Here is a 22,024-nt window from a genome sequence, read left to right as displayed (position 1 = left end):
ATTCTCACTTTAATGTTAAGAATTCCTCAATTAAAATGACTCATTCCACATACTTCTTTTAACAATGACAAAAAAGATATCAATATAAACACTTTCAGCCAGAAGCACATAAAAATTAGTTTTCAATTTCCCAGGGAGATTGTAGTTTGAATGGTGTTTTCCCTGTGGGTCATGTACAAAACCACTTTTACTGCTTTAATAGCCAATTTGGACTTCTGTTATGGTCAGAATAAGGATTTATCACTGAGGCTTCTCAGCTTCTGGCTCCAGCATTCACTAGAGGCCATTATCCCAGGCACAGGTCTGGGTGCTCACTGGACTCTGGTCCTCACTGCACAAGTCTCCCAGGCAGCCCATCCCCACTTCTCACCCCTTCCTCACCACCCACCTGGGAAGACTTTGCTCTTAAGCTGTGCAGCCCTGAGGGTGCTGAGGGCTCCTCCATGCCCATCCAACCCTGGCAATGACCCTCAGCACATCACATCTCCTCTCACCAAACAGCCACATTCCTTTTTTTCAATGCATTTCTTGTTCCTTTTGTCAAGAAGCCTGTTTCTTAAATCTTAAAACTCCCTGGCCTCCCCATGTCTTCAGCCCCCAGTCTCTGCCCTTCACCCCCTTGTCTCCCCGGACTGACCCTGTCCATGGATTCCCTGTGCCCTTGCTATAGGACTGTGGGCTGACTCCACTTCCTTCATTCAGCAGCATCATTGCCAAGGTCAGCAGTTCCTTTATCCATCTTTAAATGTTCTTCTGCATAACCCTATTCCTTTCCAGGTATCCCAAAAGTACTTGGGTCATTGTTAGCGTAAGGATACCAAACAGGACCCCAGCAAATGATTGAACCCCAGGGCTCTGGAGCCTCAAGTAGCTTAGTTACTACTTCTGTATCAACCTGTATCAGTCTGGGTCAGCTGTCAGTTTTGAGCCTGATAATTAAACAAGCTGTTGACACCTCCCAGCCAAGTGTGGCTGAGGTTCCCGCCAGGGGTGGACACAGTTACTCTGTAACTCCTGATACCAAATGCTTTGGATCACAAGCTTGTTGACAGGCGCAGCAGCTGAGCTGAATTGAGGGGGAAGGTTTCATTCACTCTGTTCCCTTGGATATTTCTTGAGGTAAATATCTCCCAGCCAGGGCAAGGCTAGGTCAGAAGGGCCCTCTGCTGGGTCTCACCTGCCAGCTGATTGCAGCTCAGGCCAGATTTTGGGTTCTTCTCTCTCTCTCTTCCCTCTGTCCTCCATAACCTCAGAGTTAAGAGAACCCTTTCCCCAAGCCCCCTCTTCCAGCAAATCTCTTAGGAAATTTGGAGCTAAAAATAGAAAAAGTGGCTCTGCCATACATGCATATCAGACAAGGTATTGGTCTTCTTCCTACAGCTTATTTCCTGTGAGGTAGACAGGAGGTGTGAATCAGGCTTTGAGTTCACAAAGCAGCTTGTGGTGAAGCTAAGAGTATGGTTTCTTGCAGAAAGTGAACATGTATGCAGTAGGAATGAGGGAGAAGTTACTGGTGATCTGATTTGCAAGGGGCATTGGTGTTTCCATTTTCCAGAATTTTCGGCTGACAGTATCTGTACTGCTCAGACAGGGCATTCTTGAAAAGGAAGAAAAGGTGCTTTGCTTTCACACATCACAAGCCTCATCCAGAGCCAGCCTGGACAGAGCACCTGTAGCCATTAGGAAAAATCTCTAGTAATATGACTTTTTCTATTCAATGCATTTCACTGTTGGCCAGTTCATAGGCCATTTCATAGATGTGTAAGAGGGTTGTATGTAACATACAAAGATAAACTACTGTGACCTGCATAATATATTTTCCATGTCTAATATATATTTTAATAATTGAATCAATTTCAAAAATAATTAGACCATTATTGAGTTTGCTGTTAAACTTGATTTGTGTTTTAATTAATGGCTATGAGGTGAGTTAATTGTGGATATAGATATAGATATAGTATTGAGTTTTTACCTGTTTAGTAAGACCCTGCTCCAGGCTCAGAGAGGAATGAGCATAAATAACCTTCTAACCTGGTACTCAGACTTCCTGAAGCCGATCACCTCCAGCCCAGTTCATCTGCTGTTTTCTACCAGTTACTTTTTAGATCAAGTGTGACTCACAGTTGATGGTTATCTGAGATTCTTCCTTTTCTCCCCGTCATTTTCAGTCACCTTTCTATGTAACCATGAAAAGACAGTAAACCTGTGGCAGTTCTAGATCAGCTATGGAACATGAGAAGCCCTCCTCCCACCCCCAAGCACCTGCAAAGTGAATGAGTACTGAGTGTCTCTGAGGGTGTCCTCAGAGAGGCAGCTATCCTTTGAAGGCCTGGGAGAGGTCTTGTCGTTGTGGGGGAAGGTGGAACGGTGCACTGGTGCTCTTTAGTAATTTGTCTCTTCCCCTTTCAGGTCCCTTTCAGTGCTACCATGTCACCCGTGCGCTTGCACTCCTCCAACCCCAACCTTTGTGCAGATATTGAATTTCAGACTCCCCCCAGCCACCTCGCTGACCCTCTGGAAAGTTCAACGGATTATACAAAGTTGCAAGAGGAATTTTGTCTAATTGCACAGAAAGGTAACAACAAATATTATGTACCCTATCAAGAAGTTCTCTTCTTTGATGAGAGATTTTCTTTTATTCTTTTCTCTGCCTGGGTGGTAACAGTACAGAGTTAAATAGTTTTATTTACTGGTTAGAGTTCTATACACAAAATGTTGCAGGATGTAATGCCTGTCTGTTGGAAGAACACACATCACAGCTTTATAGTTTTGACTGGATTTTTTTAAAAAAAGTGCCATGGGGTAGAGGGAGGAAAAAAGGACAAAGAGCGTTATCCTAGGCAGTCCAGCAAAGTATTACTATTTTACACCTTTTTGTTAAATATCATTAGTTATCATTGAGTGTATATTTATTGGTTATTTGTAGCAAGGAAAAAATAGGTTTTTGTTTGAGTCCTTTTTATTATGAAACAATACGCATTTATTATACTTTATTCTACTTTACAAATGTACTTTTTTTTTTCTTTTGACAGGCAGAGTTAGACAGTGAGAGAGACAGAGAGAAAGGTCTTCCTTTTGCCATTGGTTCACCCCCCTAGTGGCCACTACGGCCGGTGCTGCGCCGATCCGAAGCCGGGAGCCAGGTGCTTCCTCCTGGTCTCCATGCGGGTGCAGGGCCCAAGGACCTGGGCCATCCTCCACTACCCTCCTGGGCCACAGTAGAGATACGGACTGAAAGAGGAGCAACCGGAACAGAATCCGGCACCCCAACTGGGACTAGAACCTGGGGTGCCAGCGCCGCAGGCGGAGGATTAGCCTAGTGAGCTGTGGCACGGCTACAGATGTACTTTTTACAGTTTGTATGTCAGAAGTCCAGGCAGGGCTGAGCTATACAGCTAAGCTTCTGTGCCACCTGCCATTGTCCAGGCTCTTCAGTGGAATTCAGCTGGAAGCTGGGCTGGGTTGAGAGATCCAGGTGCCGTCCCCCACATACCTGGCACATTGGCAGGAAAGCTGGAATGCTGCGAGCAGTTGTGCCCCTCTTTCTGTTCAGGACATGTTAGAGCTTCAAGAAACTGCAAGTGGAAGCTTCTAGTCCTCCTCAAGGCCAACTGCAGAACTAATGCAGCATCACCCCCAGTGTATTCTACTGACCAAAGCATCACAGGCCAGTTCCTATTTGAGGGATGGGAAACTACTGACCACACCCTTGAGTCTGTTTTTTCAAGGGTGGGCATTTAGTCTAGCAGGTGAGATGCCTGGGTGCGATATTGGAGTGCCTGGGCTCCAGGCTGGCCTCTGGCTCCTAATTCCAGCTTCCTGCTAGTGCAGACTCTGGGAGGCAGCAGAGATGGTTCAACTAATTGGATTCAACTTTATGGGAGTTCAACCTGAATTGCAGTGCTGATTCCCTGCTTCAGCTCCAGCTATTGCAGACCTTTGGAGAATGAACCAAGAGATGAAGTTACTCCCTCCCTCCCTCCCTCCCTCTCTCTCTCTTTATTAAAATTACAGTAGTGTTTATGGTTCCACTGTTAGTATCAGCCACAGAGTGTGAGTCAAATACATCAGTAACAGGAGAGTCAGTAGACTGAGCAGTCCTGTCTGTTCTTAAGAAGAGCCTTGGCCCCCAGTTGACAACCCCTCATTGTGTAGTGTTTCCTTTTTAGCCAGTGAAGTTCATTTTTTGACTTTAGAATAGTGTCTTCTCGGGCATTTCCTTTTAAAACCTTCTGAAGAGGGAGATAAATTATTTTGTTTTCAGATACTAATACCGTAATAGTTAATTAATCACCGTTATTTCCCCCTGGAGTGGCTGGTTAATAGGTTATAAAATGTTCTTGAAAACATGTGTTAAAGGGAATATCCCAAGTCTCCTTGTAATACTCAAGAGCCTGGTGGCTCAAGAAAAGAAGGTACACACGCTGAAGGCATCTCTGGGAAACTTGAACACAGCACAAATTCTGAATTTCAGCGAAAATGTGGTGTGGTGTTTTCCAATGGCCTTGGCTCCCAAATTAAACCCCCTCATACCACTGTAGTATTTAACTTTCAGATATCAGTGGAAAGACAATCAGCTGTCAGATGATCAGATATTTCTCTAACTCCATAATCCTAAAACAACTAAGCTAAATCATTTATCAGTTTGCTCCTTGTTTCTATGATCTGTCAACTGAGATTCTGTAAAGCCAACAACTCTCTCTCACTTGCCTTTTTATTCCTAGTAAATCCCTTTTCATTACTGATGCTGATTATGTTATTGGAGTAGAGCAATATTATCTTGTTTATATAGCGTGGAGATACACAGCCAGTGACTTTACTTCTGGGGGAAGGCATACAGCAAGTTCGGATAACAAATGTGTGATCTGAGAATCACACAGCTGCTAAAGAGAGAGAGAGAGGTATTTGAAGGCAGCCCCAGGAAAGCTTTGTGTATTTTCTTTCAATCCTAAAGTGTTCAGGTAATCCAGATTTCAACAGTTTTAAAGCCCCTGTTGAAACTACATGTTTTCAACAGACACACAAATTTTCCATGCTGGGAAAAGGCGGGGATGGTGAGCGCTGTTTTGCTGTGACTCTTGTAAGCTCTGTAGATGGGTGAGGAGTCTACTTATGGAGCTAGCAGCCAGGTTAATATATTCCATTACAAACTTATTGCCTTTAAATTGATAATAATGGAAAGTAGCACACCCATCAATAGGCTGTGAATCCCTTGTGATCCTGCTATTTTGCCTCTTTAATTCAGGCCACTGTGTTTTATGCTGAAATTTCCCACTTCTTTTAAAAATAACCTTTCTCAAAAAAAGAAAGACCTATTTTAGAAGACTTTACATATTATAAAAGCTCTGTTATTGTAAAAGTAGGAGCTGGAAGTTCAACCTTTTTGTCGTTCTACATTAAAGACTGCCTCGGATTTTGCCGATTCAAGTCGTGAGGTATGTAGGAAGTGAGGGGAGCGGTGACGTTTTTATTGTTGCTTTTAAATAAAAGTCCTTTGTACATCAAGACATTCCTGGTGGAGGAACTAATGCCAGTGCTCTTCTCATGATCAGATCATGTCCTGCCCCCTTGACAACTTGTCAGAACATGGAGATCGACGCCTGTTTCATGTCTGCAGAACTCATGAAATGCTCCTTTTTTAAGCACAAGCTTTGGGAAATAATATTTGGTTGGTTGTAAATGCCTTGCATGAGACTTCATGCTACACAGAACCGCTCAATTATTGTCGTCAAATATGGGAAGTAAAACTTGTAACCAGAGTCGGTATTGGAGTACAGTGGGTTAAGCTACTGCTTGAGTCATTGGCATCCTGTATCAGAGTATCAGTTGTAGCCCCAGATGTTTGGTTTCTGATCCAACTCTCTGCTAATACACCTAGGAAGGCAGTGGAAGATGGCCCACATGCTTAGGCCCCTGCCACCCACATGGGAGATGTAGATTGGGTTCCTGGCTCCTGGTTTTGGCCTGACACAGCCCCAGCCATTGTGGTCATTTGGTAGTGAACCAGCACTACCTCTTCTCCACCTGACCCCACCTCTGTCTCTTTCTTTCTTTCTGTCACTCTTTCTTTCAAATCAATAAATACACAAATAAATCTTTTTAAAAAACTGTTCTTTTTTCCTTCCAGAAATTATAAATTCATTTCTAAATATTGACATTTAGAGTTGATATCTGCATTTCGTATTCTGTGTCCAAGTGTTGTTGGCTTCTCTGGTATGACTGCTAACAATTTTCGTATTGTTAATTACAATTAATTATAATTGCCAAATTTGTTTTGAGTATAGATACTCGGATAGATTCCATGTTGATGTTGATGTTTAGTTAAGCTGTAATGTAGCCTTTGCAGAAAATGCGTATGAGTTAAAGCCCTAGGGAGTTTAAAATTGCATGCGTTCATTTTGGACACATTTTAATGTTTCTTTCCCACTTTCCTTCCCCCGCCCAGTGCATTCTCTTTTGAAGTCCGCCTTTAACAGCATAGCTATAGAGAAAGAGAAGCTGAAGCAGGCGGTTGCTGAGCAGGATCACAGCAAAGGCCACAGCACACAGATGGCCCGGCTCCGACAGTCACTGTCGCAGGTAAATGGCAGTGTTTGTTCTCCGTGCATGACCCGTTGCCAACCCTGAGAGTCTAAAGATGCAGACAGGGCACTCAGTCCCAGGGACGGCACATTCTTCTCACATTCTCCCAAGACACTGCAGTGTCAGTATTAAGTTTTATTACATTTCTTCCCCCAAGATGTCAAGATAAGAGTAAAAATAAACCAAATTTGCTTGCACACATTGTTGTTTTGACTAATTGAATGCTCAATGTCTATGTAATTTTTAAGCTATAGCCCCCGGTTTTACAAAGAGAAACATGCATTTATTCGTGATTTATACCTCTAGAAGATATTCCAGAATATGTATTTTGCAGTCGTAAATAGAGCAAAGTCTAGACCTTCCACACTTTAATATTTTTCTCACTTAAAATATATTTTAATTTGTTGAAAATCAGTGATTGCTATTACCTATTGTTTTTCTTTCCTGATTTTCACTCTTGGGATTTTCTTCCTGTATTAAATTTCCTGAAACTAGACTTTTCTATTTTAATATATATTACACAATTGATCTTATTAATACTAATCAAATATCTATGTACAAGAGTATCTCAAAAAGTTCATGGAAAGTGGAATTAAAATATAAGTTTATTTTGCTGCAAAAAGTTTTGAGGGGCCTGCATTGAGGCATAGTGGGTTGAGCCACTGCCTGCAACGCCGGCATCCTGTATGAGTTCTGGTTCATGTTCCGGCTGCTCCACTTCTAATGCAGCTCCCTGCTGATGCCCTGGAAAAGCAGCAGAAGATAGCCCAAGTGTTTGGGCCCCGGCCACCCATGTGGGAGACCTGGAGAAAGCTCCTGGCTCCTGGCTCCTGGCTTCAACCTGGCCCAGCCCTGGCCATTGCAGCCATTTGGTGAGTGAATCAGAGGATGGAAGATCTCTCTCTCTTTCTGTTTCTCTCTCTCTCTCTCTCTCTCTCTCTCTCTCTCTCTCTCTCTCTCTCTCTCTGTAACTCTGCCTTTCAGATAAATGAATAAATCTTTAAAAAAGAAAGTTTTAAAATTTATTCATAATCTTTTTCAGGATATACATTTTTTTGTGAACTTTAAAAAATATTTACTTACTGGATAGGCAGAGAGAAAAAGCTCCCATCCACTGTTCACTCCCCAAATATCCACCATGATTCCTGACTGAAGGCCAAAGTCAGGAGCCAGGGACTCAAATCTAGGTTTCCCGTGTGGGTGGCAGGAACCCAACTCCTTGAACCATTACCTGCTGCCTCTCAGGATACACATCAACATGAAGCTGCAGTCAGGAACCAGAGCAAGAACCGGATGTCACACCCAGGTATTCCAACATGGGATATGGTGTCTTGACTACTATGCTAAAGGCTTACCCCTCCACGAGCTTTTTAAAGAGCCCTTATAAATCAGTGTTGAAATTTCTGATTAAAATCTTTTAATCATGCATGCTATCCTTTTTAGACTTGAGTACTTCTTTGCAGTATATATTTTCTAGAAATACACTTCGTTAAATTCTTTGTGAATTCAATGTTGTAATATGATCTTATGTGAGAACTGAGTGTTTATGTAAAATATTGTTCACTTCCTGGTGCCTTGGATCAGAGTGAAGGAGCAAGCAAACCCTGGGTAAGTGGTTCTTCATGTGGATCGGATCCTGCTTGAATGGTTCTCCTCAGTCCCCAACACTTAGCTTTACACTGTGTCATCCTGTTGTACGTACCTGATCTGTCAGCGTATCTTCAGTGTTAAGTCTCTTGTTATGAAAGTGCTGTTACCTGGGCCACACTTTCTGCATCACCATAAAACACTGCCACCTGAGGTGCGTCAGCTGCTTCTGGTGCAAAACCAGGGGCCTCAGGAGCATGAGCAGTAACCGCGGCAACTGCCTGCCAGTCTGCCGAGGGCTCTCCTGGGACACGGAATGGCTGTCCCTGGACACTTCCTGTGTCACGTATCTGTTGAACACACAGTTGATGTGACTGGTCTTCCAAATCATTATTCTGAAAGAAAGTAGTATAAATCAGAAAGATCCAAATAATGGTCAAGTAAACACGCAGATGTCAGCTCACAGACACATGAAATACATTCTTGTTCCCCAAATGTCGCAGTGTTTCTCTTAGGTGTTCCAACATTGGATGCCTTGTGAGATAAGTCAAGCTTGGGCTGAGACAAATAAGAAATTATATTGCTTGCTTGCTTGCTTGCTTCTATTTGCTTGTTGGTAAAACAGAGAAGGGTAACTGAAGATCTGTGTTTGAACCTCAGGTGAGATTTGAAATGATCATGAAGAGAAATTGTGAAGCAGTCGTTCACTTGCTGATTCATTCATTCATTCAGCTGACTGTATACCACATGTTGTGCCGGGTGTGGGACACCACCGTCAGTGTCAGCCTGGCCACGTGCCCCGGAAGCTCATGATCTAATGAAGATGAGCGGTAGTACCCAGGGGCAGGGAAGTGCACCACAGTGTAGGCCGTTCTGTGTCACGTGACAGACAGTGCAGACTTCCAGGGCTACCCCTGAGCTGAGACCAGAGCTGTAGGTCAGGCTCCCTGAATAGACAGCAGCCGATCTGACAAAGGGCCTGGTGCTTACATGATGAAAGGAAAAGAAAGCAAAATTATGTCAACTGTGCAGTCTTTGGCTTAAAGTATCTCTGTCTTATGTGAAAATATACTTATTTGTCTCTAAAGCTTGAGCCTCAGTGCATTTTTGTCAAGTTATTTGTTTTTTCTTGGTTATATTTAATGGGTTTAAAAGAAAAAAACTGACCTTAAAAAGATGTGAAAATGTTTGGGGTCCATGAAGATTGGCACAGATAAATTGGAGAATCCAGTGCTTGCCATCACGCATTGCCATGGCATTTTGCCTGTATTCACATCCTTGTATCAATCTGTACCTTCCCACCACGCCAGATGGAGCTTCTCTGCCGTCTAGTCCTACCACCCCTGAGGCTGCAATCTCTTTTGGAAATTACCACAGCCTGTGTTTAGGCAGTTAAGTTTCCTGACAGTTTACTCCTTTCCTCTCTCCTCTCCTCGCTCCTTGCTCCTCTCTCTGTCTCTTTGAATATTTATTCATTTATTTGAAAGGCAGAGTGACACAGTAAGGGAGAGAGCAATCTCCCTTCTGCCAGTTTACTCCTCAAATGGCCACAACAGCCAGGGCTAGTCCAGACCAAAGCCAGGAGAGCCTGGAACTCCATCCAGATCTCCCACATGGGCATCAGCAGCCCAGGCACTTGGGCCGGCCTCCAGTCTCTTCCCGGGGCATTACCAGGGTGCTGAATCAAGCAGAACAGCCAGGACTTGAGCTGGTGCTCCAGTGTAGCATGCTGGCATTGCAAGTGGTGGCTTAACCAACTGCAGCACAATGTCAGCCCCCAGTTTACTCCTTTCTAGTAAATTACTATCCATGGTTAGGTCACCAAAGATGTTTCTGGAGAACGGCAGATAGTTGATACTGGCTGAAGAATGGGGTGAACAAGGAAGAATTCAGTAGGTGGGAACCAGCTCATCAGGGACAGAGTTTAGATTCATCCTGCTATTCCAGAACTAAGGACCCAGCATTGGCAGGAGGACCTAGATTTTAAAGACTGAGCAAGGAGACTTAGCATGACTTGGAGATGAGTTGAACATTAGAGAGAGACAAGGTGACAATCAAGTCCATGTTTATTACCCAGACAAGTTAGTATATACCAGTTCTTTAGAAACTGTGTTGTCGGTATGTGATGAGCAGTGCTCATGGAGATGGAGGTGTCTGTGGGATATCCGACAAACAATTATATTTGCAGACCCAGAGCTCAGGAGACCCTTGTGGGCTAGCAGGAAAGATGAGGGCGCTCCAGGATGTGGGTGGAGGTACAGCTGCTGAGGAATTCTGTGTTTTCCCTAAGAATAGAAGTTGGTCAGTGTCATCAGCGCTGCCTTGAAGAACACTAAAAGGGTAAGCTAAGAAAGAGAATAGGATTCCTGGGGAAGCAACCAAAGAATTGGGGAGCCCTATTTGGTACATATCTAGAGATTAACATACCGATTTTCAGTGAGGCTTTTGAGTATGTATATCAACTCAGCCAACTCCGTCATCCTGTTTAGAAGGCACATGACATATGAAATAAGCGTTTTTCACTACATGCTCAGCATAAATTATTTCCTGCCCTGAGCAAGTAACAATTTGCAAGTCTGTATGGTCAAATGAATTCCACTTCCTTTTTTATAAGATTTTATTTATTTATTTATTTATTTATTTGAAAGGGTGACAGAGAGGAAGAGCTCCATTAGTTTATTCTCCAAATGGCTGCAATTGGCATGGCTTGGTCCAGGCTGAAGCCAGGAGCCAAGACCTCCATCTGGGTCTCCCACAGGGATGACGGATCCAGGTACCTGGGCCATCAGCCACTGCTTTCCCAAGCACGTTCGTGGGAGCTGGATCAGAAGTAGAGCAGCTAGAACTTGAGTCAGTGCTCCAATATGAGATGGCAGAGTCACAAGTGGCCGCTTAATGTGCTGCACCACAATGCTAGCCCCCCCAAAATTCTGCTTCTGAAGTCATATTACGTATGTGGTCTGTATGTACACAAACACATAATTCTGTGATTTTACCCACATCAAACTTAAATTAACTTTCACATCTAGAGGCAGTATAGATGTTGGACCCAAGCCTGTAAGACAGGACATTTTATGTGGCATCTGTCCTTTATAACTGACCTTTAAATCACATCAGGTATAATTTCATATCCCATTTAATGTAGTAACCTGAATACCAAAATAAAATAGTATACTGAGTGGGAAAAAGAAACATTACTCTCAATTCCACTGTCACAGTGCTTCAGAGGGACTGGGAGGAGGCATGTGTCTCTCTGAGTCAATGAAATATGCTGTAAATGGGGATATGAGCAAAACATGGGCTTAAGACACATGCTAGGATAATTAAAACCTAATCATAACATCTGTCACTCTTCCACAACATGTCGCATGCACAAATATACATTCTGTGAGGGGATAGAATTTCCAAGTATATTTATTTGTTCGTGAATTCCACAGGAATGGAGTAAGCCTTGACCAAATCTGTTGTGTGCCAAGATTTTCTTCTTCATGTCTCCTTTATGTCTTTTTTTTAAACTACCCAGCAAAGTTAAATTGACATTTTGAACATGACGTAGCAATATTTACTTATTTTTTACAATTGTTTATTGAGAGAGACACATACGAAAAGAGAATTCACTCTCCCACTGCCCAGAATAGCTGGAGGTTGGTTGGACTGAAGCCAGGATCCAGGAATTCAAGCTAGGAGTCTCATGGGGGTGGCAGGGATGACCCAACTACTTGAGTCATCATTGCTGCTTCCCAGGGCCCTCATTGGCAGGAAACTGAAGTTAGGAGTTAGAGCCAGGAATCAAACGTAGGTTCTACCATGTGGGATGCAGGTATCTTAACCACTAGGTGAAACACCCTTGCCCAGAAGTATTTATTAAAAGCCTTAAAAAGTTTTACACTTTGATTGTGTAAGTCCCCAGGTGAAATATCTTGTCTAAGGAAATAATGGTGAGTATAGAAAACTTATGCACATAAGTGTTAATTATAGCATCATTTATACTTGTAAAAGTCAGTAATGGCATAAGTACATAATAAAGGAAATAATTGCTTATTATGCAATATTAAAATTTATAAAAAAGTTGCAACATTAAAATAGCTGCTTATGTGCGAAGGATAAGAGGCATACACGGGATGTAAGTGTACCCATTAAACAGTATGAAAACATGCATAGGGAAAAAGTTACCAACAGGTGGGTAGTACAGTATGAATGTTTTTTATGTCTAGTTTTTATTTTTTATAATTTTGTAATATTTCCCCAAAATATTATAATAGATTTTCTTCATTGAACAAACAAGGGGACCTTTTAAGTGATAACCAGGATTTGCAGACTTAATTTTCCATTCCTTTGGAACCAGTTTTACCTGTAGACAAAGGGTGTAAGTTCACGATGGCTCCATCTTGCCATGTGGTTCATTTTATTCCCCAGCCATCAGGCGTCCGTGTCTCCTTCCAGGAGTCCATGATTCCATTTAGTAAGATGTTTATGCCAGAGTCTCACTCCCTCTAAGGTGAATTCTCAGCCGTTGTCTTTCATTGTCAGTGAGTGATAGTTGATGGCTGAGAGGTGAGGACTCTGAGACTGATTCTGGCTCTGACCTTCTAGATGGTAACTTCTTTTGTAGATTGGGAAGGGACTCAGCACCTGCAGGAATGAGCATGCATTGTGGAGAGGTGCCGGTGCAGTGCAGGCTCACCCAGGGAGCCTACAGACAGTGCCTGGCTTCATGGGACTTCCTCCCAGGAGGCCTTTGGGCCTCCGCGCCACTGCAAGAGTGATGCTCTTACTGACAAGTTCCCGTAGCGTCTCTTGCTCGTTGGCTGGCACAGTTGACTGGTAATCTGCCTCCTTTTCCCTTGCTTCGCCACTGTTCACTGCCCATGGCTACGTTCCCAGCGTCCTAGCCACTGGCTTCTGGGCCCTTTTGTGTTACCACTCATAGCATCCTTTCCCTGACTACACCTGGGTTTCTCAGTGTTCCCAAGGGAAGGACAGCACTAAGTGTTGTCCTAAGCACTGCTGGGAGTGCTGCCCCCACAAAGCTCCTGGCACTTGGCTGAGGCTCACTTTACAAAGCAGTCCATGCGATCAAGGCAAAAGGAGGAGCCGGCCTAGACAGGACATGCCGAACAGGGCTGCTGCATGCTCTGGGCTGCTAATACCTTCCACCACCGCGGTTACCAGGACTGGGGAACAGTGTTGGTTTCCATGCTGTTTGTAGTGTGTAGCGACAACTTTTCCTGCCACTGCATATATATTACTAATAGAATGACTTTTAGAACTTAGCTTTGAATTCAACCTGCTAAACCTCTGGTTGAAATGACTGCAGCAGAATTAAGTGTTCTACTTTTGCTTCAATTCTGATTGCCATATACTTCAAATAGAACCAGGCTCAGTTTTCTCTCTGGCACAATGTAAATATTTTGACAGTAAATTGTAATGCTTTACCAATAGTGGAATACTAGAACAGACTCTTGGTTTTAAGTATTAGCAGTAATTTCCAAAAAATGTACTTTTGAATCTTGAAAAAAATGGAAAAATTACTACTATTTTTCTATATCTCACTAAGAGATAATCAAAACATCTCACTTTTAGTCTCTATTTGTTTTTAAGATTTATTTATTTATTTGAAAGGCAGAGTTAACATAAAGAGGGAAACAGAGAGAGAGCTTCTACATGCTGGTTCATTGCCTAAATGGACACAATGGCCAGACTGGGCCAATCTGAAGCCAGAGGCTAGGGCTTCTTCCAGATCTCCCACATGGGTGCAGGGGCCCAAGCACTTGAGCCATCTTCCACTGCTTTCCCAGATGCATTAGATGGATTGGAAGTGGAGCAGTCAGGACGTGAACCAGCGCCCTTATGGGATGCTGGCACCACAGGTGGCGGCTTAACCTGCTTGGCCACAGCACCGCCCCACTTTTAGTCTCATGATACTCCTTTGCCTCCCAGATCAGGGTTCCAACACCAAGAGAATTAAGGCCATCACAGTGAATGTCAGAGTAGACTTTGTGTATGATATAAAAATTCCTTGGTTACATATCTATATTACAGAGCCAGATATTTATAATCAACCCCTAGGCATACAGAAAACACCCATTAACCATAATGTAGACATCAGAAACTTATTTGTACACTCAATGTTTCAGTAAAACTTGCAAAGGATTTTGAAGGTTATCTGTGTAGCCCCTTTTTCACCTAAGAAAACGGAGGCTCAGAGAGCTGGGGTAACTTGGTCAGGAACACTCAGCCTTGAGACCAGGAGAATCTGATTTTCTGACCTACGTCAGGACTACTTTATTTTTTACATCACATCCAAGAAAAGGAATGAATTATGTTCATTTTTTTTTTTTTTTTGACAGGCAGAGTGGACAGTGAGAGAGAGAGACAGAGAGAAAGCTCTTCCCTTGCCGTTGGTTCCCCCTCCAATGGCTGCCGCGGCCGGTGCGCTGCGGCTGGTGCATTGCGCTGATCCGAAGCCAGGTGCCTCTCCTGGTCTCCCATGTGGGTGCAGGGCCCAAGCACTTGGGCCATCCTCCACTGCACTCCCTGGCCACAGCAGAGAGCTGGCCTGGAAGAGGGGCAACCGGGACAGAATCCAGCACCCCGACCAGGACTAGAACCCGGTGTGCCGGCGCCGCAAGGTGGAGAATTAGCCTAGTGAGCCGCGGCGCCGGCCTGATTTATGTTCAATTTTTAATATCTTCTAGTCCATTTTCTATTGATATGAATGGCTAGGGGTTATCTTGTGTGTCCTCCACACATACTTTTAGGCAGGATCACATTTGATGAATATTGGATGAGATGACAGGATGAATGAGAATTTAATACTTTTAAAAGTGGAGGGCATAAATGATTCTATAATTTTTTCAATAAGTGGCAAAACTGTGTGTGACATTCCCACCCTGAAGCAAACCATTCCTGATCCTTGACCTTGATTTGCTTGGGTGTTTGCTATTAACACTGCTCCAGAAGGCACAGCCTCTTTGAAGGAACCATTAGTTGGGGTTCGTATAAAACCCTCAGGTCAAGACTTAAGCTGCAATTAAAACCATTGAACAGCTTCCCATGAGACACCCCATTGACATGGCAACAAAATTTATCTGGTTCCAAATATTTCAATAATGAAGAGAATTCTCTGTGTACTTACAGGCAGAGAAATTTTGAGAGAACAAAGTAAACATATCTGTACTAGTCACAAAGGAAAAGAGGAATGTGGTATTTTTTGTTTCAGATTCTAAGTGTTTGAGATGTTGCTCCAAGAAAAATGACCCTGCACACATTTGCAGGATGAGAAGCTGTTAGAATTCTTCCTCTGAGGCATGTGACTTATTTACTGAGAGCATGATCACCTCATTTTCTCAGAGAGCCAAAGACCTATTTCCTCCTGTCCCCAAATGCAAAGACTGCAGGACCGGTATCCACCGGTAGTCCATCAATACAAGAATGTCATTGGATATATTTTACAAACTGCCTCTGAAGGCTTTCAACAAAAGCCAAATACTGTGACACTTCTCTCCTTAAAAAGCAAGGGAGAAGACAGGGGAGAAGTGGGAACCTGGAATGAGAGAGAAAGACAAAGGGCTTCTTGGTGCTCCCTGCTCAATGCTAGTGAGACATTAGCTACTTTGTTGACCCTGGGTGTTTTGAAAGATGCAAAGCCGTAATTGTGATATTTTATTTGGATATGTATTGGCCGTTGCATCCACTGACTGAAAGAAGCAGAATACCTGTGCCCTGGAGGAAGATGCCTCTTTGTAAGCCCTGGCATTTATCTTCTGCTCTGAAACAGCCAGTTCCATCTTGTCATTGTTGATTTTAGTGGGAAAGAAAGGACTTTTCTATTCACGGTGCCTTGTCCTCATGCAGGTCTTTACGTGATATAATCCGAGATAGCCTCACCTGTGTGACATGCACAAGGCTCAGTGTGATGGGCACTTCCAGGTGATTTACTGTACCTTGGTACACAGAGTCCCTTTAGGGAGCCCGTGCCTGTGTAAAGCTGTTTGTTCTTGTAATAAACGCAGTTGACGCGCACACTAACCTGTGTTACAGCATGGAGTGTTTTACTGATGTTAACTGGAGCTGTGCTGAAAATAATGTGATGCATATAACTTAGAAGTAGTTTACTTTCAATGTTATGTTCTTTATTATGGTGGTCATTGTCTCTACACTGTTCAGTGAAGCCAGCTTTTGGTCCACATTTAAGTTAGTTGTGTTGCACTGTCATGTATGTTATATGCTCCTGGAAAATAAAAGTACAGCTCTTTTCTTTAACCAGGCTAAAATATAACTTTCTCTGCTAAAGCCAGCTCTTTGTTGACTCAGTTTCCAAATAGTCTTCAGCTTTGAAATGAATCCCAAATTTTAGAAACCAGAACAAAATGAAAAGAATGAATCAATAGCTTTCATCCCAGGCTGCAAAAAGTAATATATATGTGGTGGTAGACCAGGCGTGGATGTAATGGGCCTGACTCTCTGAGGGAGAGAAAATTCTGTAAATATTTTTTATGAAGTCCATTAACTGTTTAAGTTCACTATCCTAGTAAGTGGTGATCTCATATTACAAAAAAACAATACCTTAACTCTGAGCCATTTATTTCCTTTTTACCGATAGGATCTGGCTCGTGATGATTCCAATAATTAGAGCCAAGAATGCTAGAGACCTTGTTTTCAAAGTTCTGTCTCTGTACATGTTCTGTTTTATGCTTCCTTACTAATTTAAAATTACATATGCATTTTTTGTTATTTTAAGGCACTCAACCAGAATGCTGAACTAAGGAGTCGCTTGAACAGAATACATTCAGAGTCTATTATTTGTGATCAGGTTGTCAGTGTAAATATTATTCCTAGCCCTGATGAGGTAAGACTCATTTTTAACTGAGGTAGAGTACCTATCTTATAGCATATAAATCTCCTGTATATTTTTATTTATTTTTATATAGGTCTTTTGCCATTAATAAGATTCCCTCCATAAATATTTGTGTGGCTGACAGCCCCCTGTTCTTTGGAGTAAAGGATGTTCATGAGCTTGACAAAATTTATTCTTGGTGATCATTGTCTATATTTATATATCCTTGTGCCCCTGAATATTTAGTTTATATCCCTATTCCAGCTTGTTAATTATCTGGGTCTGTCTCATTCTTCATTTGAAATGTTCACTATCACCACATGACCAACAAAATGCTGAAAATGACATTGAGAGATGAGAACTTGCTAAATAAAAATGTTCTTAAGGTTTGTTTTGAAAGCCCTAGTGAGAGAAGTTGCCTAACCTGCTAAGGTAATACTAACGTTGCCACAGCTACTGCTGCTGATGATAATTAATACTTAACATGTATTAATGTACATGTCAAGTGAATGTTTACTATGTGCTAGGCATTGTGCTAACCATTCTGCCTTGCTATCTTATTTGACATTCTCAGCTACCCTCTGAAATAGGTGCTATTATTATTTTTTCAGGTTGAAGAAATTGTGAGAGAATAGGAAGACATTAATATTAGGCCCAAACTTAAGTGTGTAATTCCATTTATTATCTTTGTAAAATTATTCTTTGATAGCCTAGGACTTTATAGGTAGTGATTCATGAACAAGGTGAGAGTTTTAACTAATTCTAAGATCATACTTGCTTCAAGAATATATATTTTATTAGAAATCTTCAAGTGCAAAGATTCTACCATCCAACTGCTTAGAAAATATTACCCTAAGACAGCTTGTCTTAAGTTGCTCACCCTATGGTCCATTCATCTTCATGGGCTCCCTGATCTCTGACAACACTTAAATTCAGCAACTGCCTAGAAATATGGTTTTGAGAAGTACTTCTAATATTTATTGGTTGAAAGTTATTTAATAATCTTCAACTAGCTTCCTTGAAAACCATATTCATCACTGTGAATAAAAATCAAATTTGAAATAACATTCAGTTCTCTAATCATACATTTCATTGGCTAAACCCAGTGATATAGTTGAAAATAATGGTTATATATTATCTCAAAAATTAGTTTCATAGTTTATTCTCTAGTAATGTCTTCAACTATTTCTGAAGATTTAATATACTGGTTATGATATGACTAGTAATGAAAGACCTACAAATAAGAAAATAAACTTGTCTCTAAAATTAACTCAGGGCATTAATAGGAGATTGACCTGTTAAATTCCACTTAGTATCATTTGAATATAGATTTAAATTCAAGTGATGGTACCAGTCATGTCCCTGAGAGGAAACTTATACAGTGGTTATTACTGAGTTGCAAAAGAAAACTACTTGTAATCACTACTCTTTTAATAAATGGAATGGATTTCTATAGAAATCTGGTTAATTTGAAGGAATAGCTACTCTAACAACTGTACCATATGCTTCTGTCTTCTGTAGGGTGGTGAGCAAATCCATGTCAGTCTCCCTCTGTCACAGCAAGTGGCCAATGAGAGCCGCCTCTCCATGTCGGAGTCTGTGTCTGAGTTCTTTGATGCGCAAGAGGTGCTCCTCTCTGCCAGTTCATCAGAGAATGAGGTAAGGCCCCAGAGCATACCAGCCTCACTGCTTGTGTCAGGGAGTTTCTGTTAAAGAAAGCAACACTGTGAACTTTCTGATGGCTGTTTGTTTGTTTGCATCCTAATAGGATGCTGAAATTGCAACAGAGACCAAAGCATGCCAATTATATCGGTTCCCATTTACTGAGTAGTTAACACTGTAGATGGCGACTTCTCACTCGTAGAGTTAATAGAGTCAAACATTTATTCTGACTTTCTTCTGCAATTCTCATTTCAGGGAAACCAAACAGTTGATGACAGAAGAAGTCTCTCTAATAAATGAGGAAAGAATGAGAGAATTAGAAAATCATTTTACACACACACATACACATATACATCTCATTTTTTTCTATATACCTGTATATAGCCAGAGGCAGGAATTGAGCTACTTGTAAAAAAAAAAAGAAAAGAAAAAAGAAATAGTTGCTAGATGTTATTCCCATATGCATAGAAAATAGATAATAGAAAATAGTTGTCTTGGGATGTTTGGAATTATGAATGATTTTAGAAACAAAAATAATATGGAAAAGAGAAAAATTATAAACACATAATACTTTTATAATGAGGAAAAAGTACTACGGAATTCTTAGAGTAGTACTGAATTTGTCAGCCTACCAAGGATGTACCTGCCTCTCAGATCCCAAGGCAAGCATTAATAGATTTGTAGAGACTTTCATTCACAAGCCAGAGTGTTAGCTTAATTATTTTCATGGCAATTGATACTATCAGATGGACAGGCTGATCAAACTTGCTGGTTCTTGCCTCTTTCCCAGTAGGCAAATTTGCATGACAAGGCTAATTCTAGTCAGGAGGTTGCTTGCTGAGCACAGACTAGGAGCAGGAGTAGTGAGTAGCGTGTGCTTAACGGTAGGAGAGCAGAGGTATCATAGCTCCACTCTCTCTCATGATGACGGCATTCTGCCACATGTGCTTGCGGTCACACCCCCAGAGACTGCTATGCTAGAGATGTGCTGCCAAGAATTTCCTTCACCCTCCTTCAGTCAGACTTGACTGCACATTATCTGAGCTCTGACTTACCAGCTGATGACTTTTTAACTTATCTCTCCAAGAGCAATCTTATTTCCTTATTTCCAAGTTCTTGAACCCTAACTGGGTGCACAGGTACCATTTGCCTTTGACACTGGGGCTACAGAAATGAGGAGGATGGGAGGTGAGTTATTGCATAAGTCCAAGCCAGATGATGGTGCAGCATCCTGGAGGAGGAATGAGTTTAACAGCAGAGAGAGGAAATGTTCACTTTGAGCAGCATGAGTTTGTCAGACCTGTCAGTAGAGTTGTCTGTTGGACAATCGGATGCTCGAGGCCAAAGCTCAAGGACAGAACAGGTCTGGGAGAGTCAGCACACAATGCATACAAGAAGCCTTTTCCTAGGTGCTCATAGAATCCCTGGTTCAGCAGGTCCAAAAAGGAAGTCGTTGGGAGCGGGCATTCAGCCTAGCAGTTCAGATGTCCACCTCCCACATCAGAGTGCCTGGCTCTGGTCCCTAACTCAGGTTTCCTGCTAATGCAGACCCCGGGAGGCCGCAGTGATGGCTCAAGTAATTGGGTTCCTGCCACCTGCACAGGAGACCTGAATGTGTTCTCAGCTCCCAGCCACTGCACGCATTTGGGGAGTGAAACAATAGATCTCTCTCTCTCTCTTTCTCTCTTTCTGTGTGTGTGTGTGTGTGTGTGTGTGTGTTTCTGTTTCTCTGTGTCTCAAATAAATAAATAAAAATTTTTGAAAAAAGAATTAACACACTCTTGCCACACACCACCAGCACCGCCCTACCCTAGGGGTACAGACAACCCCACACAGCAGCCTCTGCATACCTGTCATATTGCCTATGAGCCTTCCTGCCCAAGCATTCACATCCAATGCCTGGAGAGAATGGGCTCATCAGGTTCTGTAGCGTCTATCACCTGCCTGTGCTCAGATCCATATTTTCTCACAGTTTCCTTGCCACTGCTTCATTCTCATCTAACATTTTCTCCACACTTAATTACCACAGCAGTCCCATAATTGGTACCCCTTCCTCCCTCCTTGCCCTCTCTGCTCCATTTCCTACTGGGAAACCTGATTAATCATTCTAAAAGGCAAATCTAGTCATGTCCCTATTCCCCAGGGTCCTTAGGATAGCAATCTGAACTCCTTAGCTATTACACGGGCCCTTAGAATCTGATCCCTGCTCTCAGCAGCCGCAGGTCACCTCTCTTCCTGGAACCTGCCAACAGCCGAAGGAGGGATGCCTTGTGTTCCTTGCCATAGCAAGGACCATGACTCCTTCCTGCAGCTCACATTAGAAGTAACTCCACACCTAGTCCTTGTGCACTGTATCTTACAGGTTGTTATAAAATCAGTGTTTATTGACAACTTTGCTTTTACTCAACACTCAGTCTTAGGTATTTGCAGGGACTGGACCAGGAGATAAACTCCAGTGATGGGCACCATGAGCTCTCACAGTTACTTTTCCTCTTCAGCTATGGCCTGATGGCTGGAGCAAGCCCATCTTCCCTAGTGTCTAGGCTCCCATGTGAGGAGGCCCCCCGAGTCTTAACACTAACACACTTGGCAGGCCCAGCTGGTGAGCTTGCCCTGTGTGTGTGAATCCTACCAGCAGCTCCAGGGGAGGCTCGGGCTGCATGTTCTGCACTGCAGATGCCCCAGGCAATTGGTCCATGCACTTGCCTGGCTGGAGCGCTTCTCCCAGGGCTGTGCACCTGCAGCTGTCACTCGCATCAGTCCCTTGCTCAGAAGTCACCTGCAGGGAAGTCTGTGCTGGCTGCCCTCTCTCCTCTGTCCTGTTCTCTCCTTCTTCCCTCATGATTTTTTTCCATTCACATTTATCACTATCTAACAAAATACATAACCCATCTACTTGCCATGTTTGTTGTATGTCTCCCGCACCAGAATGTAGGTTCCACAAAGGCTGAGATTTTGCCACTGTCATATAAGCCCCTTGAGTGTTTGTTGTACTTGTGCTAAGTATGTTTCCCATTATGACCTCTGCTTGAATTTATTTGTGTTTTCAATTTGTTTGAGAGATGCTGAGAAAGAAAGAGATTGATTGATTGATTGATTGATTGATTCCATTCACTGGTTCACTCCCCAAATGCCTACAAGAGCTAGAGGACCAAAGCCAGAAGGCTAAAAACCAGGAACTAGGAATTCACTCTGTGTATCCCTCGGTTACTTGAGCCATTACTGCTGCCTCACAGAACAGTATGGAAGTTCCTCAAGCAACTAAAAATAGAACTGCCCTATGATCCAGCAATCCCGCTTCTGGGCATATGTCCAAAGGAAATGAAATCTCTCTGTTGAAAAGACATCTGTACT

The 22,024-nt window shown here is 42.6% G+C and overlaps 1 protein-coding gene across 24 annotated transcripts in view; it reads left to right on the top strand.

Moving 5' to 3' along the window:
• Window positions 1-22,024, top strand: part of OSBPL6 (oxysterol binding protein like 6) — a 218,780-nt gene that overhangs the window by 176,715 nt on the left and 20,041 nt on the right. For 10 of the 24 annotated variants that reach the window (XM_070070605.1, XM_051848455.2, XM_070070606.1 and 7 more), the window contains 5 exons: window positions 2,410-2,575; window positions 6,446-6,579; window positions 8,167-8,190; window positions 16,913-17,020; window positions 18,530-18,667. In XM_070070605.1, coding sequence (XP_069926706.1) covers window positions 2,410-2,575; window positions 6,446-6,579; window positions 8,167-8,190; window positions 16,913-17,020; window positions 18,530-18,667 — 570 coding nt within the window. The remainder of the gene's footprint in view (window positions 1-2,409; window positions 2,576-6,445; window positions 6,580-8,166; window positions 8,191-16,912; window positions 17,021-18,529; window positions 18,668-22,024) is intronic. The other 14 variants (XM_070070615.1, XM_070070611.1, XM_070070616.1 and 11 more) reach the window with 3 other exon arrangements.

This window comes from Oryctolagus cuniculus, chromosome 3 (assembly GCF_964237555.1).
Source record: "Oryctolagus cuniculus chromosome 3, mOryCun1.1, whole genome shotgun sequence".
NCBI classification, from domain to species: Eukaryota; Metazoa; Chordata; class Mammalia; order Lagomorpha; family Leporidae; genus Oryctolagus; species Oryctolagus cuniculus.
This window is presented reverse-complemented; position numbering and strand designations above follow the sequence as displayed.